The following is a 22083-nucleotide window of genomic DNA, read 5'->3' on the forward strand; positions in this document are numbered from 1 at the left end:
GTACATTCAAAACTATTTTTCTTTTTTGAGGAAGCTGGCCAGTAAGGGAATTTGACAAAACTTTTTTTCTTTATTATCAACACATTAGGGATTACTTGGCAGGGAATAAAAATCATTGATTTGCTTTCTTTCATTTTTTTTTTTTTATTGTGGTAAAATACACACCATGAAATTTATCATCTTAACCATTTTTAAATGTGCAGTTCAGTAGTATTAAGTATATTCACATTGTTGTGTAACAAATTCCTAGAACTCATTCACCTTGTAAAACTAAAACTTCATACCCAATAAATAACTTTCCTCTTCCCCTTGGCTACTGGCAAACATTCTACCTTGTGTTTTTGAGTTGACTACTCTAGATACCTCATATAAGTGAAATTGTACAGTATTTGTTTTTTTTGTGTGTGTCTGGCTTATTTCACTTAGATAAAGTCTTCACGTTTCATCCATGCTGTAGTATGTGTCAGAAACTCCTTACTTCTTAAGGCTGAATAATACTTATATATACCACATTTTGTTTATTCATTCATCCATCAGTGGACACTTGAGTTACTTCCACCTTATGGCCATTGTGAATAATGCTGCTGTGAACAAGGATGTAAAGGATCTGTTCAAGACCCTGCTTTCAGTTCTTTTGGATATATACTCAGAAGTTGGATTGTTGGATCATATGACAATTCTGCAGTATTTTTTTTCATTTGCTATGAATATTTAATTGTTCCCACATCATTTTTTGAAAAAGCTGTCCTTCCTTATCTGAATTACTTTTGCACCTTTGTGAAAAGTCAGTTGGCTATATTTGTGCAGGTCTGTTTCTGAGTTCTCTGTTCTGTTTCATTGATCCATGTGTCTATCCCTCAGCCAATACCACCCTGACTTGATCACTGTAGACTATTAGTAAGTCCTAAAATTGGACAAAGATTCTTCCCACTTTATTTTTTTCAAAATTATTGTAGCTAGTCTAGATTCTTTACCTTTCCATATGAATTTTAGAATTATCTTGTCTATACTGTATCTACAAAAAATATTCCTGGGATTTTTAAAGAAATTGAGTTAGACATATTGATCAGTTTGGGAGAGAATTGCCATTTTTATTATGTGAGTCTTCCAGTCCATGAACATAGTATATGTCTGTCCAGGCCAAAGTCAACATTTTGTGGTTTTCCGTGTGAGTCTTATGTATGTTTTGTTAGGTTTATATGCGAGTTTTTTTTTCTTTTTTTTGTTTTAGCAATTATAAATGGTTTTATTTTTAAATTTGGTTTCCACATGTTCATTTTTACAATATAGTGTGGATTTTTGTATGTTGGTCTTGAATTCTGCAATCCTACTGAACTTAATAATTTTGTAAATTCCTTGGGATTATCTACATAGACATTTGCAAATGAGGACATTTTCCTTTATGCCTTTTATTTCCTTTTTCTGCCTTACTCTGCTGACGAGAAGTTTCAGTAGTGTGTTGTAGGTGTTTTAAGCTTTAAAAAATTGTTTTCTATATTATTCTTTTTTTGGTTTTGGCCTTGGTGCTACCAACCCTGCACTCTAACCAAGTTAGCTAACCAGCCAGCCCCTAAAAATTTGTTTTAATGAAGCTTTATAAAAGCCTTAGGGAATAATAATGTAGCATCAGATAATAAATATAGATTCAATCCTGAAAAATAGTTTTTTCAAAATACCATTCATTTATTCTTGCTAATTTTAAATACCTTTGAAGTCTTTTCTTTATGTTATTCTTTTTATAAGACCTAGTCTAATGTTGATTTCTTTTTTCTCGTACAGGAAAAAATATTCTTTTCACCAACTCAAAATTGTTTTTTCTTTTTGTATAAGTCATTTATTATTTTTTTTATTCAGGTTTCTGAACAAGGTTCAACCAGTCAAGAACAGGCCTTATCTGCTCAACAAGCTGCTATTATTAATCTTACTGGAGTAGGAAGTTTTATGCAGTCACAGGCAGCTGGTAGGTATCTTCATAACCTCATATGCTGAATTTACTAAAAGTATGTAATCTATTTGAGATCTGACTATTTATATTGTTTTCCTTCCTTTGCAAGCAGTAATCAGTAAAAAGTAAAGTTGTATTTAATGTGTGAACTATTAAATTAACTGATGGCTGAGATGTTTTCATTAATTTGACAGTTGATTAATTAAAAGAGCTTTTTTTTACATACATTTGCAGCAGTTGGGTTTTCCTCATGTTGCAATTTACTGGCAAAATTTTAGTTATCCAGCTTACTAGGAAGCTACCAAAGCTGTTTTCAATGTTTGCCAATAGTTACCTTAAATAATATTAACTCTTCAGTTTTCCTGGATTATTGAGACTGCATTTTTCTAAATTGCATAATCCTTTGTCTCATTCTGGTAGCTTGTAGTTGCAGGACTTAAATCTTAATGGCCAGTAGCTTAACTTCTGCAAGCCATTTTTATCATTTGTTAAAACCAGATCAAACTAAATAACTGCTCATCAGTAAATTGTGAGCCAAAGATTTAATGAATATTATCTTGTCAATAGAAGACAATTATTGTAATTTCACATTTAATTAAAATCAGTAAGCCACATAAGAAAGCTGTGATAGAGTTTGAGGACTGAATGAGTGAACATGTCAACATTTTGAGTTATCACTGTGAGCTTGCTGTGATGCGTTTAGATTCCTATACGGCTCCCAGTGTCTGAATTTAGAAATCCTTTAGGATAGAATAATCAAAGTCTTTATTTTGGAAGTAAGTGATTTTTACATTTAGAGCTAGTGAATTCCCAAATGGAAATTTATAATTATATACCTCTACCACACAAGTTATAAATTACCTAAAATAGCTGTAGTGTAACTTAATGGAAAGAACTCTAGGCCCAAAAATGATGAAAATGTTCCTAGCCCCAGACTTGCCAATAATTACACTTTGAGTCATTCAAACCCTGTAGGCCTTCAACTTCCTCATCTGTACAATGATAGGGATGAATTGATTACTATGGTCTTACTTGGCTCAAAAAGCAGTAATGCAGTCTCAGTTCACTATTCTTCTTAATAGAATAGTCTGATAATCAGTCCAACACCTTTTGTTTATAAAGTGCTTGTCTGTGTACCAGTTTTGTCATTATGAGTTTGGATTTCTTCCATCCCCCTTTTCCTACTTTGTTGGTTATGTTTTTAAAATAATGTACTGTTTTATATTGTACAAGAAAGTCTTCTGAACAAAGTAACACCAGTATCAAATTTCACTGAGATACAAAAGGGATATATAGTGCTTTGGCACACGTGCACTCCCTTCCCTTACCATGTCCAGAAATTTCCCTACTCAGTGGTCCCTCAACTAACAGGAGACTGTACTAAATTTATTCTGAAATGTCTGTGATTTGATACTTAAGATTAATCATACTGCTAACTTTTCTATTATTTCATTTTCTGTGTTGTCCTTTTCTAACCCTGGTAGCCTTCAACTTTTTGACTGGCCTGCTTTCCCCTTCTCCTCTCTGTAGTGTTGTCTCAGCTTGGCTCTGCCGAGAACAGACCTGAGCAAAGCCTTCCTCAGCAGAGATTCCAGCTCTCCTCTGCCTTTCAACAGCAGCAGCAACAGATACAAGTAATCCAGCAACTTCACTCTGATTACATTTTTAAAGATACTCAGCTCCAAAAGTACCTCAAAATACCTTGCTTTAGTTTTATTTAACTGTCTTTTAAGACTATACAGTAATTGGTAAAAAATTTAGCAAATTTTAAAAGCCTGACATTTTAGCCAGTCAACTTGGAGCACTGAATATATTTTGTACATTTAAGCCCTACTCTCTAATTAAAATCTTTCATGAAGTGCTGGTGGCACATTAACATATATTTTTCTAGTTTTCAGTATATTTTGAAACAGATAGTTGTAAGTGCCAATTGTTAACTTTCTAATATTGTATTGTAGGAAAGTGTTCCTATTAGCAAATGTCATACCTGTTTATTTAGAAAAATGTCATACAATTATTTTAGGAAGGAAAGTCAGCATATTATAGTTGATTAACTTGATATTCAGGGTGGTTTTATATTGCTATGAACTATCATTATACAACAAAATGGTAACTGAAGTTGCTGAGTTACTGCAGTACAGACTGGCAGGGCAAAGTAACAGAAATAATTTTGAAGTTTGCCAAGAATCATTTTTAAAGCCCTCAGCAGGCTTCTGTGCCACTGGTGCTGTTTGATTGTGCATTGTCTCAATGTGGTATAGTCCCTTTTTGTTATCTTGGTGCTTTCTCCCTTTCAGTTTTGTTTTCATCACGCTCAGGAAAAGCACCTTTCCACACCTTCCTGCATCAGTCATAACCTGATTTCTTTTCCCTTCCCTTTTGCAGCAGTTGCGATTCTTGCAGCATCAAATGGCTATGGCAGCAGCAGCAGCACAAACAGCTCAGCTACATCGTCATCGGCATGCAGGCAGCCAGTCAAAAAGTAAAATGAAGAGAGGCACGCCAGCCACTCCAAAATTCTAAGTCTTACATTATTATTTTTTTTTTTTTGTCTTTTTTTTAAAAACACAAGAACAATGAATCAGGATTGAATTTCTACTTCATTTTTGTTTTCTAATGTCAGTATTTTACATTGCTAGATGTACAAACTTTATACAGAAGCACAACCCTGTGATTTTTAAATAAAAACAGGGAAGGGAAATGTTTAACAAATTAGGTTTGGTTTACCCAAGTCATTGCTTTTTTAAAATGGTTTCTCTGCACATAATATATATGAAAGTGAACTAAAAAATACTAGAAACATCTTTCAGAAGAATGTAGTTTGATATTTATTTAGTATAAAAGGTTTGTGCACAGTGTAACAAATACAGTTTTTACAAGTCTGTTTTGAAAATGTGGCTGTTTATTTGGGTTTCATACTCTTAATTACTTCATCCATCAGTTTTTTTACTTCTCTGTGTCTTGTAACTGCTCGACTCATACAGTCCTGAAGTTTAGCTCCAGTCAGCCCACTTCCTCCTGAAAAATTATTGTGCCAATAATCTTTCAGATAAACTTTGTAAAACATTAATGTCATGTTAAAAAAAAAAGATAATGTAAATCAGTGGTATTATCTCAATATTTGCAAGTTATGTTTTAACAACATCTCCAAGTGATTCTGATGTATCCCATAATTTTAAGAACCACTGACTGTATACAATGTAAAAATGTAAGGAATTTGAGGTAGCAAAGAAACTACAATAAACTTCTATTAGGTAAACAATAAAACATCCCACATTCCATTTGGCCCTCCCTCATATAAAGCTCACACTGGGTTTTCATCTACATATGCTTAGGAAAGAAGTGGTAGAAACATGCCTGGTTTGTGAAGACAACAGAGCTTGCCTTCGTCATCCATTACAATTGTTAAGGTTCCTGTTGCCAGATGTTCCTCCTCTCCAGCAGGGTCAACTATGAGCAAAGTGCTATTAAAAAAAAAAAAAAAAGTCTAAGTTACCAATCCATGAACAAATTTTACTTTAAAAGAATACTAAACATAACTACCTGCATTTTATCTTAGGTATCGATATAAGATATGAGAGCCACAGAGAACTGGTAGGAAACCAGAAAAGTTAATAGCAACCTAAAATCTAATACTTATAAGAAACTTTGCTTTTCAATTTGTGGATATACAGTCCTTGGCAAATATTGAAGACAGCTTCAGGTAAATCTTTAGTAAAAGAATGAAAAATTAACATTACATAGGAATAAGTAAGCCAAGGTAAGGTAAGCACTGAATTGATCATCTAAATCAGGATGCTTATGAAAGTGGAAGGGTTGACTAGAAATAATTGTGCAGAGACAACAGTTATAAACTCATATGTCCAGGGCAAACAAGGATATATGGTCATCTTAAGCACTTCCTGAAGAGTAAAAAGCTAAATAACAATACGTGACCTTAAATATAGACTTTTTTTATACATTTGATTAACTTACTCATCAAACACTGCAAAGGAAGTTGCAACTGGATGAGTTCTAACATTCAAATAACTTTTCTTCTTTAAATTAACTTCTGCTAATGCAGTTTCTTCGTTTATAGTAACTTCAGGTAACTGTACTGGGAAAAGGCAAATATGTAAAGTAAGTCTCTCACTCTAGTGTAAGTAAAAAATGGTTTGTATGCTTTCACTTTTCCCTGTATTTAACTCGTCCAGAACATTCTTTTTAAAAAAGTAACTTAGAACAATTAAGTATAACAGATATGAACATTGTTTTTCAGAACATTTTTTCAGAACATCTGACATTCCTGCCTAGCACTTACTTCATTTTTTAGGAAAAGTTTAAGAAATCAAAATTAAGAATTAATAGTTAACATGTCTAGCCACTTTCTATATGCCAGGTACTGCTTTAAGCATTTTCACATTTTCATTGTATTAATTCACTTAATTATCAACACTCGTACAAAGTTAGTACTTACAAAGTTAGCACAGAGTAGTAGAACCAGGATTCAAAAGTTAATTCCTTGCTTTAACAACTATACTCTGTAATACTGCTATTCTAACTGTATTTTCTACTTCCAGTTAGCTAGATGTATTGTTAATTCAGCAATGCAATGATAGGAAATATGCACAAACCACTGAAATCCATAACAAATCAGTCTACCCACATTCCTTACTAAGAAACTTTACTATTAAAAGTGAATACAGTCTTACAGTAAAAATAAAAGAATCCATTCTACTCCTTTTGGCAACATCACATAAAAACTTAGAGGACTGTAACTTGAATAGATGGGTACAGTCAAGGTGATACTCTAAAAGGCATTCAGTTGGAGAAAAAACATCCAAATATATTTGGAAAGTCATGTCAGTATTGTGTTCATGTCAGTATTATGTTCATTAATATGAACGACAGCTAAATCTTAAAAATTTTTTAAAAGTTTACTGAGCAAATGTGTATTACAAGTGTCACAAAACTTAAAAACAGTCTGACCCATTAGTAGGAACACTGCCTTTTATTAAGGTGGCTTACCATTTTTTAAAGCCGCTAACAAAGCAAATGTGCAGGCATCCAAAATGTTTCCATCATAGTCTAAGCAAATGAGATCACAGTATAGAACCCAAGCAAGCTAAAACAGATTTAACACAAAAACAAATAAGAACCTTCCAATGGATAGAACATGCTATTTGCTTAGACTTAACCACAAAAGCCTTGGTTAGACAAGATATGCTTCAAGGCTCAAAAACTTTAAACAATGCTTTACCATTACTAAGTAGAAAACAAAAAAACTGGACAAGTTTAGTGAAAGCATGCTTTTAACTACAAAGCTGATAAGTGGTGAACATTTCCATTGCCCTCAAGGAGGCTATAGATGTAGAAGGAATTGCCATTCTTGTTGCTAGGTTAGCAAAAGAGGAAAATGTTTTGGAAAGCCCTAGCTGAAAACTCAAATGTACTTTCACACAGAAACCATGGTATATAAAATATTTAGGTTCTACAGTGCTAATGAAACAGTATATAATCTAATAGGAAAAGCTTCTCTAGGGTCTAATCAACAATTCTAAGTTTTTAAACAGACTTAGAATCTACCATGTGGATTCACTTTACACATGTTATTAGCACAATCAGAAATTAATCTCTAGGGCTGACCCCGTGGCGCACTCAGGAGAGTGCGGTGCTGGGAGCGCAGCAGCGCTCCCACCACGGGTTCGGATCCTATATAAGGATGGCTGGTGCGCTCACTGGCTGAGCGCGGTACGGCCGGTCACAAAAAGACAAAAAAAAAAAAAAAAGAAAAGAAAAGAAATTAATCTCTATAAGGACTAAAAAATAACTCTCAAAGCTAAGGGAGAAAAAATTACCTCAGCTTAAAAGGTAGACCCAGACAGGTAATAAGTTAGTCAAACTTGTTTGTTTTTTATGAACTACATAGTTTAGATAATTACAGAATAAGACTGATTTTTTTTTTTTTTAACCAAATTCCACCTTAAATCTGTAAGACATCCATATTTAAGGCTACTGTGGTTTGTTGTTTTAATTTCCCTGTTTACTTTTCCCCACAAAAAACACTTAAGAATTAATAAAAGCTCATAGCTTCTCTATTCCTCTTACCTTTCCTGGAGAAATGCATAAGTCCTCTTTCTGAATTATCTGTGAACTTGATTTAATGACAAAGAGCACAGTAAATGAAATGTCAAAAACTATCTTAAAATGAATGATGTTAAAATTCTATCATGATGGTCTTACTTTTCAATGACATCAGCAATGAACTGGCTGGCCACTTGGGCCTCTTCTCCAGGAGGTCCAGACCGAAATCTTGATGAACACAGGGGTGGTAGATCCACATTAGGAACTGAAAGAAACACTCTTGACAGCTATGGACTAATAAACTTCACCTTCTTGTTTACTGAAGGGTTAAAGGTATTATCAGTCCACAAAGGTGATTGTGGCCATGGATAGGCTTTTCCAAATGGAAAGCACTGTAATATTACAATTACATTCTTTTTGGTCTATGTAAGACTCCCAGACTGAGATAAAATGAAATTTATATTCTTCTGACTTTATTCTCAATTTTTTAAAAAAAATCCATATTAGGCCTCAGTCCTCCTAAATCCTTCACAAGTTTTCCTGATTTCTTTCAAAAATACCTCAATCTCTAACAGAAGATAGTCCATCTGCTCACGCCCAGTGGTTTTTTGCATTTTAAAAACGTTGGTTTAGGGCCAGCCTGTGGCTCACTCAGGAGAGCGTGGTGCTGATAACACCAAATCCACGGTTTCGGATCCCTATATAGGGATGGCCAGTTTGCTCACTTGGGAGAGCGTGGTGCTGAAAACACCAAGTCAAGGGGTAAGATCCCCTTACCGGTCATCTTTAAAAAAAAAAAATGTTGGTTCCTACCATAAAGAACAGATGGTCCAAGACAAGGAAAAAAATTGCAGTGGTATAAAACAAAGAATCTTTACGGAAACAGAAATGTTTGCAGTGACAGCACTTTGATTTAAAAAGTTCTACTTTCTTGGTTGATGATATCTAAATGTATAAACAAAAATCGACCAAGTTTCATAAAGGTTCAAATTATGAAATTCCATATCTTGCTAACACGTATACAGAAAACATGGGGAATGTGCTTCATACCTGTATATTTATTTCTGAATGTTAGGAATAATTCTCTTCTTTATTTCAATTCAACTACTAGGTCTTAACTACAATTAGTAGTATTCAATGTGTTAGAGCATGTGTATGAAAATTACAAAATCATTTAACTTACCAACAAATCCTTTATCAGGGGCATCTGCTGGTGGTGCTGCAAATTCCTATAGAAACAAATGTTTCCTAGTGAAAGAAGCTACTAAAAATTTGTGAAGACATTTTACCAATCAGTTATGTAAGGCTCTGTGAAAGACCATCTTAGCTAAATAACTACTACATCCTTTGCTTGGAAAATTGTGTCAAGGACTCCAAGGACACTGGCACTGATACAATAGCTGCAAGGTAAGAAGGCAGTATAATATTATGGACTACATTGTAGTGCTATTCATCAAGATTACCTGGGGATATTTTTAAAAATATTAATTGGGTTTCTGTCCCACCATCCCTTCTACTGATTCAGTAGCTAAGAATCTGAATTTAATCCCAAGTGAAACTGACACAGCCAGATTTAGTGGTCAAGAGCAAAGGCTCTACAGTCACTATTGCCAGTTCAAATGTCAGACCCACACTTACTGGCTGAGACACTGGGCAAGTTATTTAACCTTTATCTGACCTTCAACTTCATCATCTGTCAAATGGGAGGAATAATAATAGTGCCCACTTCTAGGGACTGTTAATGAGGGGCAAATAAGTTAATGCCATGAAGTCCCTAGCATAAAACCTAGCAAGGAATAAGTGCTCAAATCTCACTGCTAGACATCACCCCAGCTTTACCAAGGAAGAATCTGAACATAAGTAAAACAGGGTGTGGTGTAGTCAAAAAAGCATAAGGTTTGGAGTCAGATTTGTGTCTAAATTCTACTTATGAGCCTTGGGTACCTGGACAAGATAATTAACCTCATCATAAAACAGAAGACAGAAAAAACATGATTGTTTAGAAGATTAATTGAATAATTTTGTAAAGCACCTAGTAAGGTGCCTGGAACATAACAGATCCTCAGTAAATAGCAGCTATTATTCCCTCAAACTTTTTTTTTTGAATAATTTCAATTTTCTACACCTTACTGGCTAAAAGCATGTCACCAAAAATTTTTTAATTTCTCAAATGATATAACCAAACTTAAAAATTAAGGGTGATGATGATTTAAAAAGTTATTTCATTTCAGTACATTTGACAAATGTTCATAAATCATAAAGAGTCATTAAAACTTGGGTGGTATTATCTAATATAGGTAAAAGCTCTTGGGAAATTAAAACAAATACTAAAAAACTGACACCTGACTGCCTAATCAACCTAATTACAATCTAATGCATATATGAAGCTAATGTGGTAACTCAGATCTCAATAGGACTTACATTAAACCTACCGCTTTAACTCCACAAATTACTGTAGTATTTCCCAACTTCACTAAAGCAGAACCATCTGCAGTACTAATTGAACCTGAAAAGATAAGTATTTAAGCAAAATGACAAGTCCATAAAAGGAAAACAGCTACAAAATTATCTACATAATATTATGTTTTAGTTTGCTACACATCAATTGCTTATGAAAATTCCAAGTTCAAGTCATTGATTTTAAAATGGTATAACTATTTAAAATTATTATTTTTAGAATTATTCATCTGTCTTTGAATTTGAGTTAATCATTTTTCATTCAACCAGAGGGCTGTTACACAGATAAAAATCTCCTAACAAAATCATCAAATTCCTGAGAAAAATTTGGTAAAATTTGGCTGAAAAATTGTGTAAGTGGTTCAGAGACTAAAACTTGGGAAAGTCAAGTTGAAACTGGGAAATATATCCTCACCTATGTTGACAGTTGTAGGTCTGAATTCGCCAAGTTCTCTTCCATCAGGACGGCAGTTCTCTTTCTAAATAAATGTTTATTTATATGAAAACAGATTACATCTACATGTATATTTTACACACACTTGGGGAAACTTCAAGTAATTTAAATGAATTCAACCTTGTTAATTCAAATGAATTCATTTAAATTACTTGAAATTTATTTTTGAAAGAAGCATATGATATTGTTATCAAAAGGAATAATATGCGGCCGACCCCGTGGCCCACTCGGGAGAGTGCGGTGCTGGGAGCGCAGGGGCACTCCTGCTGCGAGTTCGGATCCTATATAGGCACGGCCAGTGCGCACACTGGCTGAGCGCCGTCCGGGCGACACCAAGCCAAGGGTTGCGATCCCCTTACCGGTCACAAAAAAGAAAAAAAAAAGGAATAATATGTACATAAGTACCTTTACTCACCAGAAATCTCCTGTAATACTCCAGTGGTTCCACGGTTCTGAAATACATATTAAAAATATATCTGAGATAAGTGAATGAATCTTACAAATCCAGAAACTGGCAAAGATATTAAGAGTGTGGTAATGTAGCGTAAATCTCCACAATTCGTAAAAAAGTTTCGTTCATGAATTCTGATGTTTGTGTTGACACTTAAAAGCAATCATAAAAAGTAGATTCCCTTGTAGTAGCAATCACATTCAATTGCTATCCTTAACTCTTGAGGACCAATTAGAGGACTGGAGTCCAAAGCTCACTGACATCTTTGAAAGAGGATTAATCCAGAGCATGTCATTCTTGCTCTGAAGCAGGGATTCTTAACCTAGTGATGATGAAAAAAGTTACATCTTTATTTTCACTGTAACTGAAATTTAGCATATTCCTCAATTATGACTGTAGGCAGTAAGCTATTATAATATTTAGCAGTACCTGCAACTTTAACAACCAGAGAAACATAAATGTTTTTGTTTTTACGTTCAGGCTCATTGTTACTCTGAAATTCCAAGAGTTAACAGTACTACCCTTACCACTAGATTTGTTCAAGAAAGTTAATTTTAAAACAAGTATATGAGTAATATTTTTACTAATCTTGAATTCGGAGTCTGTACACATAGAAAGATAACTATTTCAACATAATTGGTTTCCTTTGGAATCCTATTTATCCACTTAATAACTTTACCCTAAGAAAGTCCATAGGCTTCACAAGAATGGCACCGAAAAGGGCTTTTAAGTAAAGCCTCCCGAACGAGGCGCAATCGTTTTAGAAATAAAGTACGCCAGAGGGAAAGCAGGGAGGCTTTTGCTTCTAAGGCAACAATCTTCAAAGGATTACAACTGTGTCTCCTGAGACTGCACGTTCACTACACAGCAAGCTCACGAGGGTTCGCGGTGGGTACAGAACCCTCACATACAGTCCCTTCGTCTCCCGTGTCACTGCTCGGAAGAAGCCCCTTTCCTTTCACTACGACCACCTCCAGGTCCTCCCGTCCGTCGCCTGCCTCGGCGGGCAAGAAAAGTGGGAACCTGGCGGACTCGGCCTCTACGTAAGAAAATCCCAACCAAGGTTTAAAGGAAGCTGCCATCTGGCAGTGTACACAACTCAACCCACTGCCGCCAACACTCACTTGAACCCAGCCGCCATCTTCCCAGCCGAGCGCCTGCGCCTGCGCCTGCGCCGCACTTTCGACACGGAGGGCCAGGACCCGTCCTGCTTCGGGAGAATCCGAAGGAGGGGACGCGGATGGGGTGGTCCCCGACCCGCCTGCGCATCGACCTTCTCTAGCCAGACGTCCCTCTCCGTTTCCTTTCCTTGGACGTATTTTATTTTATTTTTATTTATTTATTTTTATTTTTTATTTATTTATTTATTTATTTATTTTTTGCCTTTTCGTGACCGGCACTCAGCCAGTGAGTGCACCGGCCAGTCCTATATAGGATCCGAACCCACGGCGGGAGGGTCGCCGGGCTCCCAGCGCCGCACTCTCCCGAGTGCGCCAGGGGCTCGGCCCTCTTGGACGTATTTTGACGAATCTGCTACTAGAAAAGTGACGGGGTGTTCCTCTTTACAAAAAGGCTGGGAGTTCAGAGTAACAGTTTAGGAGAACGCAGAGTTGAGACCAAAGAGTCAAGTATTGCGTCTGGAGCGTTTCTCAAATGTTTCTGCGTCCTTCTGCCGCCTCTGTATTACACTGGGCCCTGGGCTTGCCTCTCCCCAGGTAAAGGGCGCCCTGCTCCAGTGCCTGAGAACCGTGAACTTTCTGTGCGTTCGTTATCCGCACCAGGTTACACTTCGCAGGTCCCTGAGTTAGCTCTAAAGGAGCAGCGAGTGTTTTATATTGTGTCGTGGCTCAAGGCTTCTACCTTGCCTCCAGGTGGGGTTGGCAGATAAAATACAAGACACTCAATTAAATTTGAATGTCAGATAGAGTAATTTTTTAGTATGAGTATCCCCCAAATAGTGCATGTTATTAGTTGTTACCAGGGGCTGGGGGAGCAGGGAAAGCTTTAAAGATAGATAGTGGTGATGGTTGTACAGCAGTGTGAATGTAATTAATGCCGCTATACTGTACACTTAAAATGGTTAAAATGGCAAATTTTGTTTATCACAATTTTTAAAAATTAGTGTAATAGAGCAGATACCTTTAAATGGGTGAATTGTATCGCATGTGAATTATATCTCAGTAAGGCTAAGTAATTATTAGTTGTTTACCTTAAATTCAGATTAAGTGGACCTCTTGCATCTTGCTAAATCTGGCAACCCCTAGCGCTTTCTTCCGCATGGACTGAGCGCCCCGCGCGCGACAGCTGCGTGTTCTTCGTCTTGCCGCGCGGGGGCGCTGTGGGCGGCGGGCTTCCGGCCGCGCGGCCTCTGGAGGCGGAGGCGGGACTGGCGGGCGCTTCCGCGTGCGTGTAGGCGCGGGAGAGGGCAGGCGGCGGCCCGGCATGGGCGATGGCTCCGGTCCTGCTGCAGCTGGCGGTGCTGGGCGCGGCGCTGGCGGCCGCAGCCCTGGTACTGGTGAGGACAGGGGTTGGGGTCCGGCGCGGGCCTGGGCTCACCGTCCTCCTGGAGACTGCGGCTCTCCAGGCGTCCCCAACCTCCACGCTGCCGCTCTTGGACGTGACCCTTTCACCTAGCTTCCCCCAAATTCTTGACCCCGCAGTCTCCTCGCCTGGTATTTCACTTCCCTTTTCTAAGGTCTTTTATTTCTCTTTTGGAACCTTATCTTCCTATGTATCCAGAAGCTTGTGATTTTTTTTTTCACATTGGGGCGCGCCCGCCCAGCCTTCCATCCTCGCTTCACTCTCGCCTGGTCCCCGGGCCCCCAGCCCACCCGGCCTGTCAGCCTCGACCTCTCCCAGGCTTCCTTCCGAGCCCGCAGCCTCTGCAGTTGTCGCGCCACCCGGGGAGATCTTGAGCCCCCAGATGGGGTGTGCTCTCTAGACTGTCTCTTTTCCTGATGTGGTTAAGCAAATACAAAGTGGTGACGGAGCACTGACAGGGGCCATCTGTTTCAGATTGGAATAAATCACTGGATCAGTAAGATCCAGTAGTGACGCAGGGTGAGCAAGAAAGGCCCCAGGCCTTGTTATGTTACAATATGTTTTGGGGGGGAGGGGTCCTTGTGTCCTTGTGTTCCAGAATTAGACATCCTGAATTTACTGCCTCTAAAGGAGGCAAAATAATATAAATCAAAGTCGGATTTTCTTTGCCATTAATCTGGGGAAACACAAAAACATTGCAAACACTTGCTGATCCATAAGTGATAGAAAATTTGGCAAGTGAACTCTCTTCCCTATAATTCGGAATGAGCCTGCCATCAAGTTATTAAGTGGAGAGGATTTCAGCTTCTTGACATTCAGATTAGCCGCATAGACTGCACTGCTAGGAAGACCATTCTGCCATCATCCCAGAAGGTTTGTAAATTTTACAGTTTAGGAACAGTTTGGATAGAGAAATAGCAATGCATCCTGACTTCTTTGTTGCTATATGTCTGGGTGAAAAAGAGTCCTCTCTTTTTCTTAGTAGTATTTTGAGATTTCAGGTTTTTGGTGTGGCAGAGTTTGACACAATCCTAGATTGGAGAAGCTGCCTTACGTTGAACCTGTTGCACAGATTTAAGTGTGTACATTATAAGGTTGTACTGAGAGTACTTGATCTCACTGTCTTTTATTTTAATTGAAAACTAATTGATTAAACATATTTGTGGGGTACAGAGTTGAATATCAATACCTGTGTAAAATATGTCATGATCAAATCAGAATAACTAACGTGTTCATTATTACAAAACGTCATTCCTTGTGTCCATTAAAACAACCTCCCCCTTCTAGTAACCACAGTTGTGTACTCTCTTTCTGAAAGTTCAACGCATTATTGTGACCTTCCTTCCTTCCTTCCTTCCTCCCTCCCTCCCTCCCTCCCTCCTTCCCTCCCTCCTTCCCTTTCCTCCCTCCCTTTCCTCCCTCCCTCCCACTTATGAGTGAGGATATACTGTATTTCTGTGCCTGGTTTGTTTCACATAATTTTTTCCAAGCTCATCCATGTAGCTGCAAATGGCAGAATTTCATTCTTTTTCATGGCTAGGTAGTATTCCACTGTGTGTGTGTGTGTGTGTGTGTGTGTGTGTGTGTGTGTGTGTGTGTGTGTGTGTGTGTGTGTGTGAGAGAGAGAGAGAGAGAGAGAGAGAGAGAGAGAGAGAGAGAGAGAGGGGAGGGGAGGGGAGGGGAGGGGAGGGGAGGGGAGGGGAGGGGAGGGGAGGGGAGGGGAGGGGAGAGGAGGGGAGAGGAGAGGAGAAGAGGAGAAGAGAGAAACACCACATTTTCCTTATCCAGTCCTCTATCTTTAGGTTGATTCCGTATCTTGGCTATTGTAAGTAGAGCCGCAGTAAACATGGGAGTGCAGGTATCCCTTCGACATGATGATTTACATTCCTTTGTGTATACCCAGTAGTGGGAATGCTGGATTGTATGGTAGTTCTATTGGTAGGTGTTTGAGAAACCTCCATACTGTTTTCCATAATGGCTGCACTAATTTACAGTCCTATCAACAGTGTAGAAGTGTTCCCCGTTCTCTGCATCCTCACCAGTATTTGTTATTCTCTGTCTCTTTGAAAAAAGCCAGTCTAACTAGGGTGAGATGATATCTCAAAGTGGTTTTGTTTTGCATTTCCCTGATGGCAACTGATGTTGAGCATCTTATATTTGTTGGCCATTTGAATGTCTTCTTTTTAGAACTGTCTATTCAGCTCCTTTGCCCATTTTTAAATTGGATTATTTATTTTTTTACTGTTAGGTTGTTTGAGTTCCTTATATATTCTGGATATTAATTGCTTGTCAGATGTATAGTTTGCAAGTATTTTTTCCCATTGTGTAGCTTGTGTTTCCACTCTGTTGATTGTTTCCTTTGCTGTGCAAAAGCTTTTAATTTAATATAATGACATTTGTTTATTTTTCCTTTTATTGCCTGTGCTTTTGAGGTCTTCCTCAAAGACTTATTTATTAAGCCTTTGCCCAGTCCTAAAATCCTGAAGTGTTTCCTGTGTGTTTTCTTCTAAGAGTTTTACATTTTCGGGTCTTATATTTAAGTCTTTAATCCATTTTGATTTGATTTTGGTATATGGTGAAATGTATGGGACTAGTTTTGTGGATATCCAGTTTTCCCAGCACCATTTATTGAAGAGGCTATACTTTTCCCAGTGTATGTTCTTGGTGTCTTTGTTGAAGATCAGATGGCTATACGTATGTGGATTGATTTCTGCATTCTCTCTTCTATTTGATTGGTCCACATGTCTGTCTGTATGCCAGTACCATGGTGTTTTGGTTATGATAGCTTTGTAGTGTCATTTGGAGTGAGGTATTGTTAAGCCTCTGGCTTTATTTTATTTTTTGGCTTATGATTGCTTTGGCTATTCAGGGTCTTTTGTTGTTCTCTATGAATTTTAGGATTGTTTTTTCTATTTCTGTGGGAAATGTCATTGGTGTTTTGATGGGGGATTGCACTGAATTTGTAGATTGCATTGAATCTAGGTCACTTTGGATAATATGTATATTTTCACAATGTTCTTTCAGCAGTGTTTAGTAGTTCTCATTGTAGAGATCTTTCACCTTGGTTAAATTTATTCCTAGGTATTTTATTATTTTGGTAGTTATTGTACATATGCTTGCTCGATTTCTTTTTTCTGCTTGTTTGTTGTTGGCGTATGAAAAGCTACTGATTTTTGTGTATTGATTTTGTACCCTGCAACTTTACTAAATTCTTTTATCAGCTCTAGGAGTTTTTTAGTAGAGTTTGTAGGTTTTTCTATACATAGAATCATGTTATCTGTGAACAGGGAAAATTTGACTTTGTCTTTTCCAATTTAAATGTACTTCATTTCTTTCTGTTGCCTGATTGCTCTGGGTAGTACTTCCAATACTATATTAAATAGGAGTGGTCAAAGTGGTCATCCTTATCTTGTTTCTGTTCTTAAAGGAAAAGTTTTCAGCTTTTCCCCATTCAGAATGTTGGCAGGGGGTTTGTCATATATGGCTTTTATTGTATTGGGATATTTTTCTTCTATACCTAATTTGTTGAGAGTCTTTATCATGAAGGGATGTTGAATTTTGTTAAATGTTTTTTCTGTGTCTATTGAGATAATTATATGGCTTTTGTCCTTGATTTTGTTGATGTGATGTATCACATTTATTGATTTGTGCAAACAGAACCATCCTTGCATACCTGGGATAAATCCCACTTGATCATGGTGTGTAATCTTTTTGATATGCTGTTGTATTCTTTTTGCTAAAATTTTGTTGAGGATTTTTGCGTCTACATTTATCAAGTATATTGGCCTGTAGCTTTCTTTTTTTGTTTTATCTTTGTCTGATTTAGATATCAGAGTGACGTTGGCCTTGTAGTATAAGTTTGCAGGAATAACCTGTTTGAACTTTTTTGAGTAGACTGAAAAGTATTGGTATTAGTTCTTCCTTAAAGGTTTGGTACAATTCAGCAGTGAAGTCATCTGGTCCTGGGCTTTTCTTTGTTGGGAGACTTCTAATTAGTATGTGAATCTCGTTGCTTGTTACTGTTCTATTCAGGTTTACTATTTCTTCTTGATTCAGTCTTGGTAGTTTGTATGTGTCCAGAAATTTACTCATTTCCTCCAGATTTTCAAATTTGTTGGCATATGGTTCATAATAGTCTCTAGTAATTCTTTGTATTTCTGTGGAGTCAGTTGTTATGTTTCCTTTTTCATTTCTGAATTTTGTTATTTGGGTTTTCTCTCTTCTTTTTTTTAGTCTGGCCAAGGCTTCTCTATTTTATTTATCTTCTATAAAAACAATATCTTGTTTTTTTGATCTTTTATATCATTCTCTTGGTCTCTGTTTATTTAGTTCTTAATTATTTCTTTCCATCTATTAATTTTTATCCCACTATCTTGAAGTGATAATAAGAGTTACCATATATTGAGTACTTACTATATGTTGGATATTGTACTCAGTGTTTACTAGGGATTGTCTCATTTGATCTTTGGAATAACACTATGAAATAAATGTTATCACTTGGTTCACTTTACTAGTGAGAAAACAGATTGGGTAAATAAACTCATGTATTCAGATGTCACACAGGTGGTGGAGGTTAGTTGTTTTTTTTAAAGCCAGAGCAAGAAATCATTAAAAAAAACAAAATGGAAAAAACCTCACATATATTCACCCTTCAGTCATACTTTCTCCCCACTCCGCCTCCTTTCTGAGTTATTTTAAAACAAATTGAAGACAGCATTTTATCTATAAATTCTCAGCATTTGTTTCTAAAAGATAAGGACCCTCTTTTAAAAATATGACCACAACAAGGTGATCACAGATTTTTTTTTTTAATTTTAAACATTATTCTGTGATTTCAAATACTCCATCAGTTAAGATGCCCTCAGTTTTCTCATAAGTCTTGGTGTACATGTCTCAGTTCCTATCAGGATCCAAACAAGGGCCACACATTGCATTCAGTTGATATAGCTCAGATCTCTTAATCTATTAACAGTTTCTCCTTTTTTTCTTTTCCTTGTCTTTAATAAGTGTAGTCATTTGTCCTATCAAATTTCTCACAATCTGAATTTCACTGGTTGCATCCCCTTGATGCCTTTTAACATCTTCCTCTGTCCCCTGAATTCCTGTAAACTGGGAGTTAGGATCTAGAGACTTGATCAAATGCGTGTTTGAGTTTTTTAATTAAGAAAAGTGTGTGAGTGATGCTTACTGCTTTCTCTTGTGTCACATCAGGAGGCATTGTAGTGGCTGGTTCTCTCTGGTGTTAAGATATGGGTTCAGCTGTTGTCAGCCTGACCCATCAGTTATAAAGCTTGTCATTGATGATCATTACCTAAATGCTTTATTTCACTTTGGGTTGCAGAGTGGAGTATTCTAATTGTATAATTCCTTCTTTATTTATTGCCTAGAATTTTACAATGAAAGGAATCTTGTCCTCAGCTCTTCAGTTACCTTGAAATATCTTTCATATATAAAAGGCAGATTTTTAAAATAATGAAATGGTTCCCTGACATCTCACAAAGTTAACCAATTTTTATTTTTAGTATCATCATGAATTCATGATTTAAAATTTTTTTCATGTGTTTCAACCCATTGCAATAATTATTCTTTTTGATTCTCAAACCTTCCCATCACAGGCCAGTGGGAGCCTCCAGGTTGACTGCTTTGTCTTTTGGCACAGCCCTTATGATCACTGGTAATATCTTTGCATTTTGGTATGACATGCTATTCCACTGTTGTACCTTTCCTGGCCCGTGTCTGAATTAACCATCCTCTCAGGAGCACTGGTTGCTTTTAGTGGGAAATTGAATTTAGAAATCACAATCTGTACACTAAGGTGCAGAACAGGAATTATTAACCACTAATCTGGATACTGCCTCTATGTACATACTAATCAGACTCATTCAAATTGTGTGTACCCAGTGAAATATTATAAATGGTCATCAAATTAAACATGAGTAGCATTCTAAAAATTTGTAGATTGTTTTGAAAGCAGAAGTTATACCAATAGAAATGATGTTACAAAGAATGGTTATTTTCAGAGCCAGCTCCTAAGTGCATGTGGAAAGGAGCCTTACAAGTTTGGTACTTTACTCTAGAAAATGCTGTATTTTGAAGTACAATTTGGGATAAGTATCAAGAACATATTCTTAAGCGTTACTGTTTCCTACTGTGGGAGTCCCTTCATATCTTGGATCTGTCTGGTCCTGGATGGGAGGTCTGCCCTCACCACACATGTTCCAATGGCAATATGAACTTGTCCTTTGTCACATATGGGCTCCAAGTAAGGATGGGACCTCAGAGTGTGTGTATGTGTGTTTTTGTTGAGGATCGGGTGTTTGGGCATCTAAGAGTAGACTGGACTTCCTTGCAGTGACTGTTCTGTATCAGATATGGGATGATAGAGGCCTGGGGAATGACAGGTGGGAAAAGACAAAGAACCTTCTAAGGCATTAGCACCTTACTAATGGAAAAAAAGACAGTCATCAGTTCATAAGTAGGGAACTAGTTAAGGGACTCACTGTCATCAAATTTTGAGTCATTTCCAGAACATTGTTAATGAACTAAAAACTGAGAGTGAATATTCTGCCAGAAGAAAAAAATATATATAAATAATGTATTCTAACACAACAAATATAAAAAGATCAGCATAACATGATTCCTTTTTTACATATCTGCTTTTAGATTTCCATTGTTGCATTTATAACTGCTGCAAAAATACCACCACTTCATCAACATGAAGAAGAGAAGTTCTTCTTAAATGCCAAAGGCCAGAAGGAAATTTTACCCAGCATATGGGACTCACCTACCAAACAACTTTCTGTTGTTGTGCCTTCATACAATGAAGAAGAAAGGTGTAAGCTCTATTTGATTTTTAATAAAGAGCAATTTGGAATAAGGAAATTTAAGATAGTTGACTTCACTGTCTTTGTTTTGGTGGCAGCGGCCGGTACGGGGATTGAACCCTGGACCTTGGTGTTATCAGCACCATGCTCTAACCAACTGAGCTAAATGGCCTGCCCCCTGACTTCACTGTCTTTGGAAGTGAATTAATGAATAGATGTGGGATGTGGTGAGTGCATAGTTGGTAACTGTAGTTCATAAGAGGGGAAAGTGAATATTCAAGAAAGAGTAGCCTCGTGAGGTGGGGCTGAAGTGTTCTAGAGAAATAATGAGCAAAATGTGAACAAAAGACAGACATTCCAAATGGTAGTGGCCATTGGGGGGAAGTCCCAGTGGGGCTTGTTAGATTTGGGGGACTTTTTTTCATATCTAAACTGAGTGTAGGGGCCAGCCCATGGCTCACTCGGGAGAGTGTGGTGCTGATAAACTGAGTGTGCTGTGGCTTGGTAAGTCATTTTCAAAGCAATTTTTAATATTTTTTTTTTCTTTAAGTGCCTGTGATGATGGATGAAGCTCTGGGCTATCTAGAGAAGAGACAGGTATCATGTTTTTTCTTTCAGTATGATGTCTCCAACTAAAACTAGACCAGATCACCAACTCGTAGACCCCGAGCTAGAGGCACTATGAGAGGCAGTACTGGCAATACCCTAATCACTGGGTCACCCCGCCTGCTCAGCTTGTTGCTAGCCATCAGCTGTCGGCAGGCAAGCCCAGCACACTGCCTCCAGAGGCAGGTGGGTGACCCTGAAACAAACTGGAAAGCTGAAGTTTCCTTTTATGTACCGTCTTACCCATTTTTTATCCTCTCTTGCCTGAAGATATATTTAAATTTGAGTGACAGTATATGTCTGCAGACTTTTTATAATGGCACAATGCTGGTTTTGCTTTTGTAACTTTTTAAGAAAGAGATATGTTTTAAGAAGACTTATACTTGGGTCGAAATTATTTCATGTTTTTTTTATTATTCTCAAGAGTCCTCCACATATTTTGCCACGTAAGGAGAAGAAAAAGTAATACTCCTCTTTTGTAGCATCAGCTGCCATTGAAATCTCTTTGGAGAGATTAAGATTATTAAGTGAGCTTTATGCTGGCTCTTTTTTTTTTTAGAAAATTATTTGTTTTGATTCACTTTGCTTTTAGGTTTTTCGTAGAAAGGGAAAAGAGAAGATTCTTTGAAAGAGAGTGTCATATTACCTACTACAAAAATTAAATTTAAGGAAGAGAAGAAGGGAATTGAGCTCTTACTATGTGTGAGGTTTCAACCTCTTCTACATGTAATCTTCACACCAG

The 22083-nt window shown here is 37.2% G+C and overlaps 3 protein-coding genes across 20 annotated transcripts in view; 2 read left to right on the forward strand and 1 right to left on the reverse strand.

The window, feature by feature from the left end:
* The window catches only part of SUPT20H (SPT20 homolog, SAGA complex component), a 36767-nt gene extending 31965 nt beyond the window's left edge, over positions 1 to 4802 (forward strand). For 12 of the 16 annotated variants that reach the window (XM_063101726.1, XM_063101738.1, XM_063101742.1 and 9 more), the window contains 3 exons: positions 1855 to 1960; positions 3476 to 3579; positions 4331 to 4802. In XM_063101726.1, coding sequence (XP_062957796.1) covers positions 1855 to 1960; positions 3476 to 3579; positions 4331 to 4468 — 348 coding nt within the window. In that variant the 3' untranslated portion in view covers positions 4469 to 4802. The remainder of the gene's footprint in view (positions 1 to 1854; positions 1961 to 3475; positions 3580 to 4330) is intronic. The other 4 variants (XM_063101736.1, XM_063101740.1, XM_063101737.1 and 1 more) reach the window with 1 other exon arrangement.
* Positions 4771 to 12517, reverse strand: EXOSC8 (exosome component 8). 3 transcript variants are annotated; one of them, XM_063101744.1, is made up of 11 exons: positions 12495 to 12517; positions 11335 to 11371; positions 10881 to 10944; positions 10441 to 10514; positions 9192 to 9237; positions 8168 to 8273; positions 8033 to 8078; positions 6953 to 7049; positions 5921 to 6041; positions 5303 to 5409; positions 4771 to 4963 (listed from the first exon to the last, which is right to left on the reverse strand). In XM_063101744.1, exons 1-11 carry the CDS (start codon positions 12509 to 12511, stop codon positions 4848 to 4850), a joined length of 831 nt encoding a protein of 276 aa, XP_062957814.1. In that variant the 5' UTR covers positions 12512 to 12517; the 3' UTR covers positions 4771 to 4847. The 3 variants fall into 3 exon arrangements, with proteins under 3 accessions (XP_062957814.1, XP_062957815.1, XP_062957816.1); XM_063101745.1 differs by lacking the exon at positions 6953 to 7049 and having other exon boundaries at positions 5921 to 6036; XM_063101746.1 differs by lacking the exons at positions 10441 to 10514; positions 10881 to 10944 and having other exon boundaries at positions 12495 to 12511.
* Positions 12518 to 13793: 1276 nt separating this feature from the next.
* The window catches only part of ALG5 (ALG5 dolichyl-phosphate beta-glucosyltransferase), a 40904-nt gene continuing 32614 nt past the window's right edge, over positions 13794 to 22083 (forward strand). The window contains exons 1-3 of the mRNA XM_063101743.1: positions 13794 to 13885; positions 20575 to 20746; positions 21286 to 21332. Coding sequence (XP_062957813.1) covers positions 13820 to 13885; positions 20575 to 20746; positions 21286 to 21332 — 285 coding nt within the window. The 5' untranslated portion in view covers positions 13794 to 13819. The remainder of the gene's footprint in view (positions 13886 to 20574; positions 20747 to 21285; positions 21333 to 22083) is intronic.

This window comes from Cynocephalus volans, chromosome 7, assembly GCF_027409185.1.
Source record: "Cynocephalus volans isolate mCynVol1 chromosome 7, mCynVol1.pri, whole genome shotgun sequence".
NCBI lineage: Eukaryota > Metazoa > Chordata > Mammalia > Dermoptera > Cynocephalidae > Cynocephalus > Cynocephalus volans.

What these genes read in the sequence shown, in the direction of transcription:
- EXOSC8 (XM_063101744.1), bottom strand. An exon ending in ATTGCTGATGTCATTGAAAA is followed by an intron (nt 8,079 to 8,167) that starts GTAAGACCATCA and finishes CATTAAATCAAG; the next exon opens with TTCACAGATAATTCAGAAAG. An exon ending in CTGTTGTCTTCACAAACCAG is followed by an intron (nt 4,964 to 5,302) that starts GCATGTTTCTAC and finishes ATAATTTTTCAG; the next exon opens with GAGGAAGTGGGCTGACTGGA.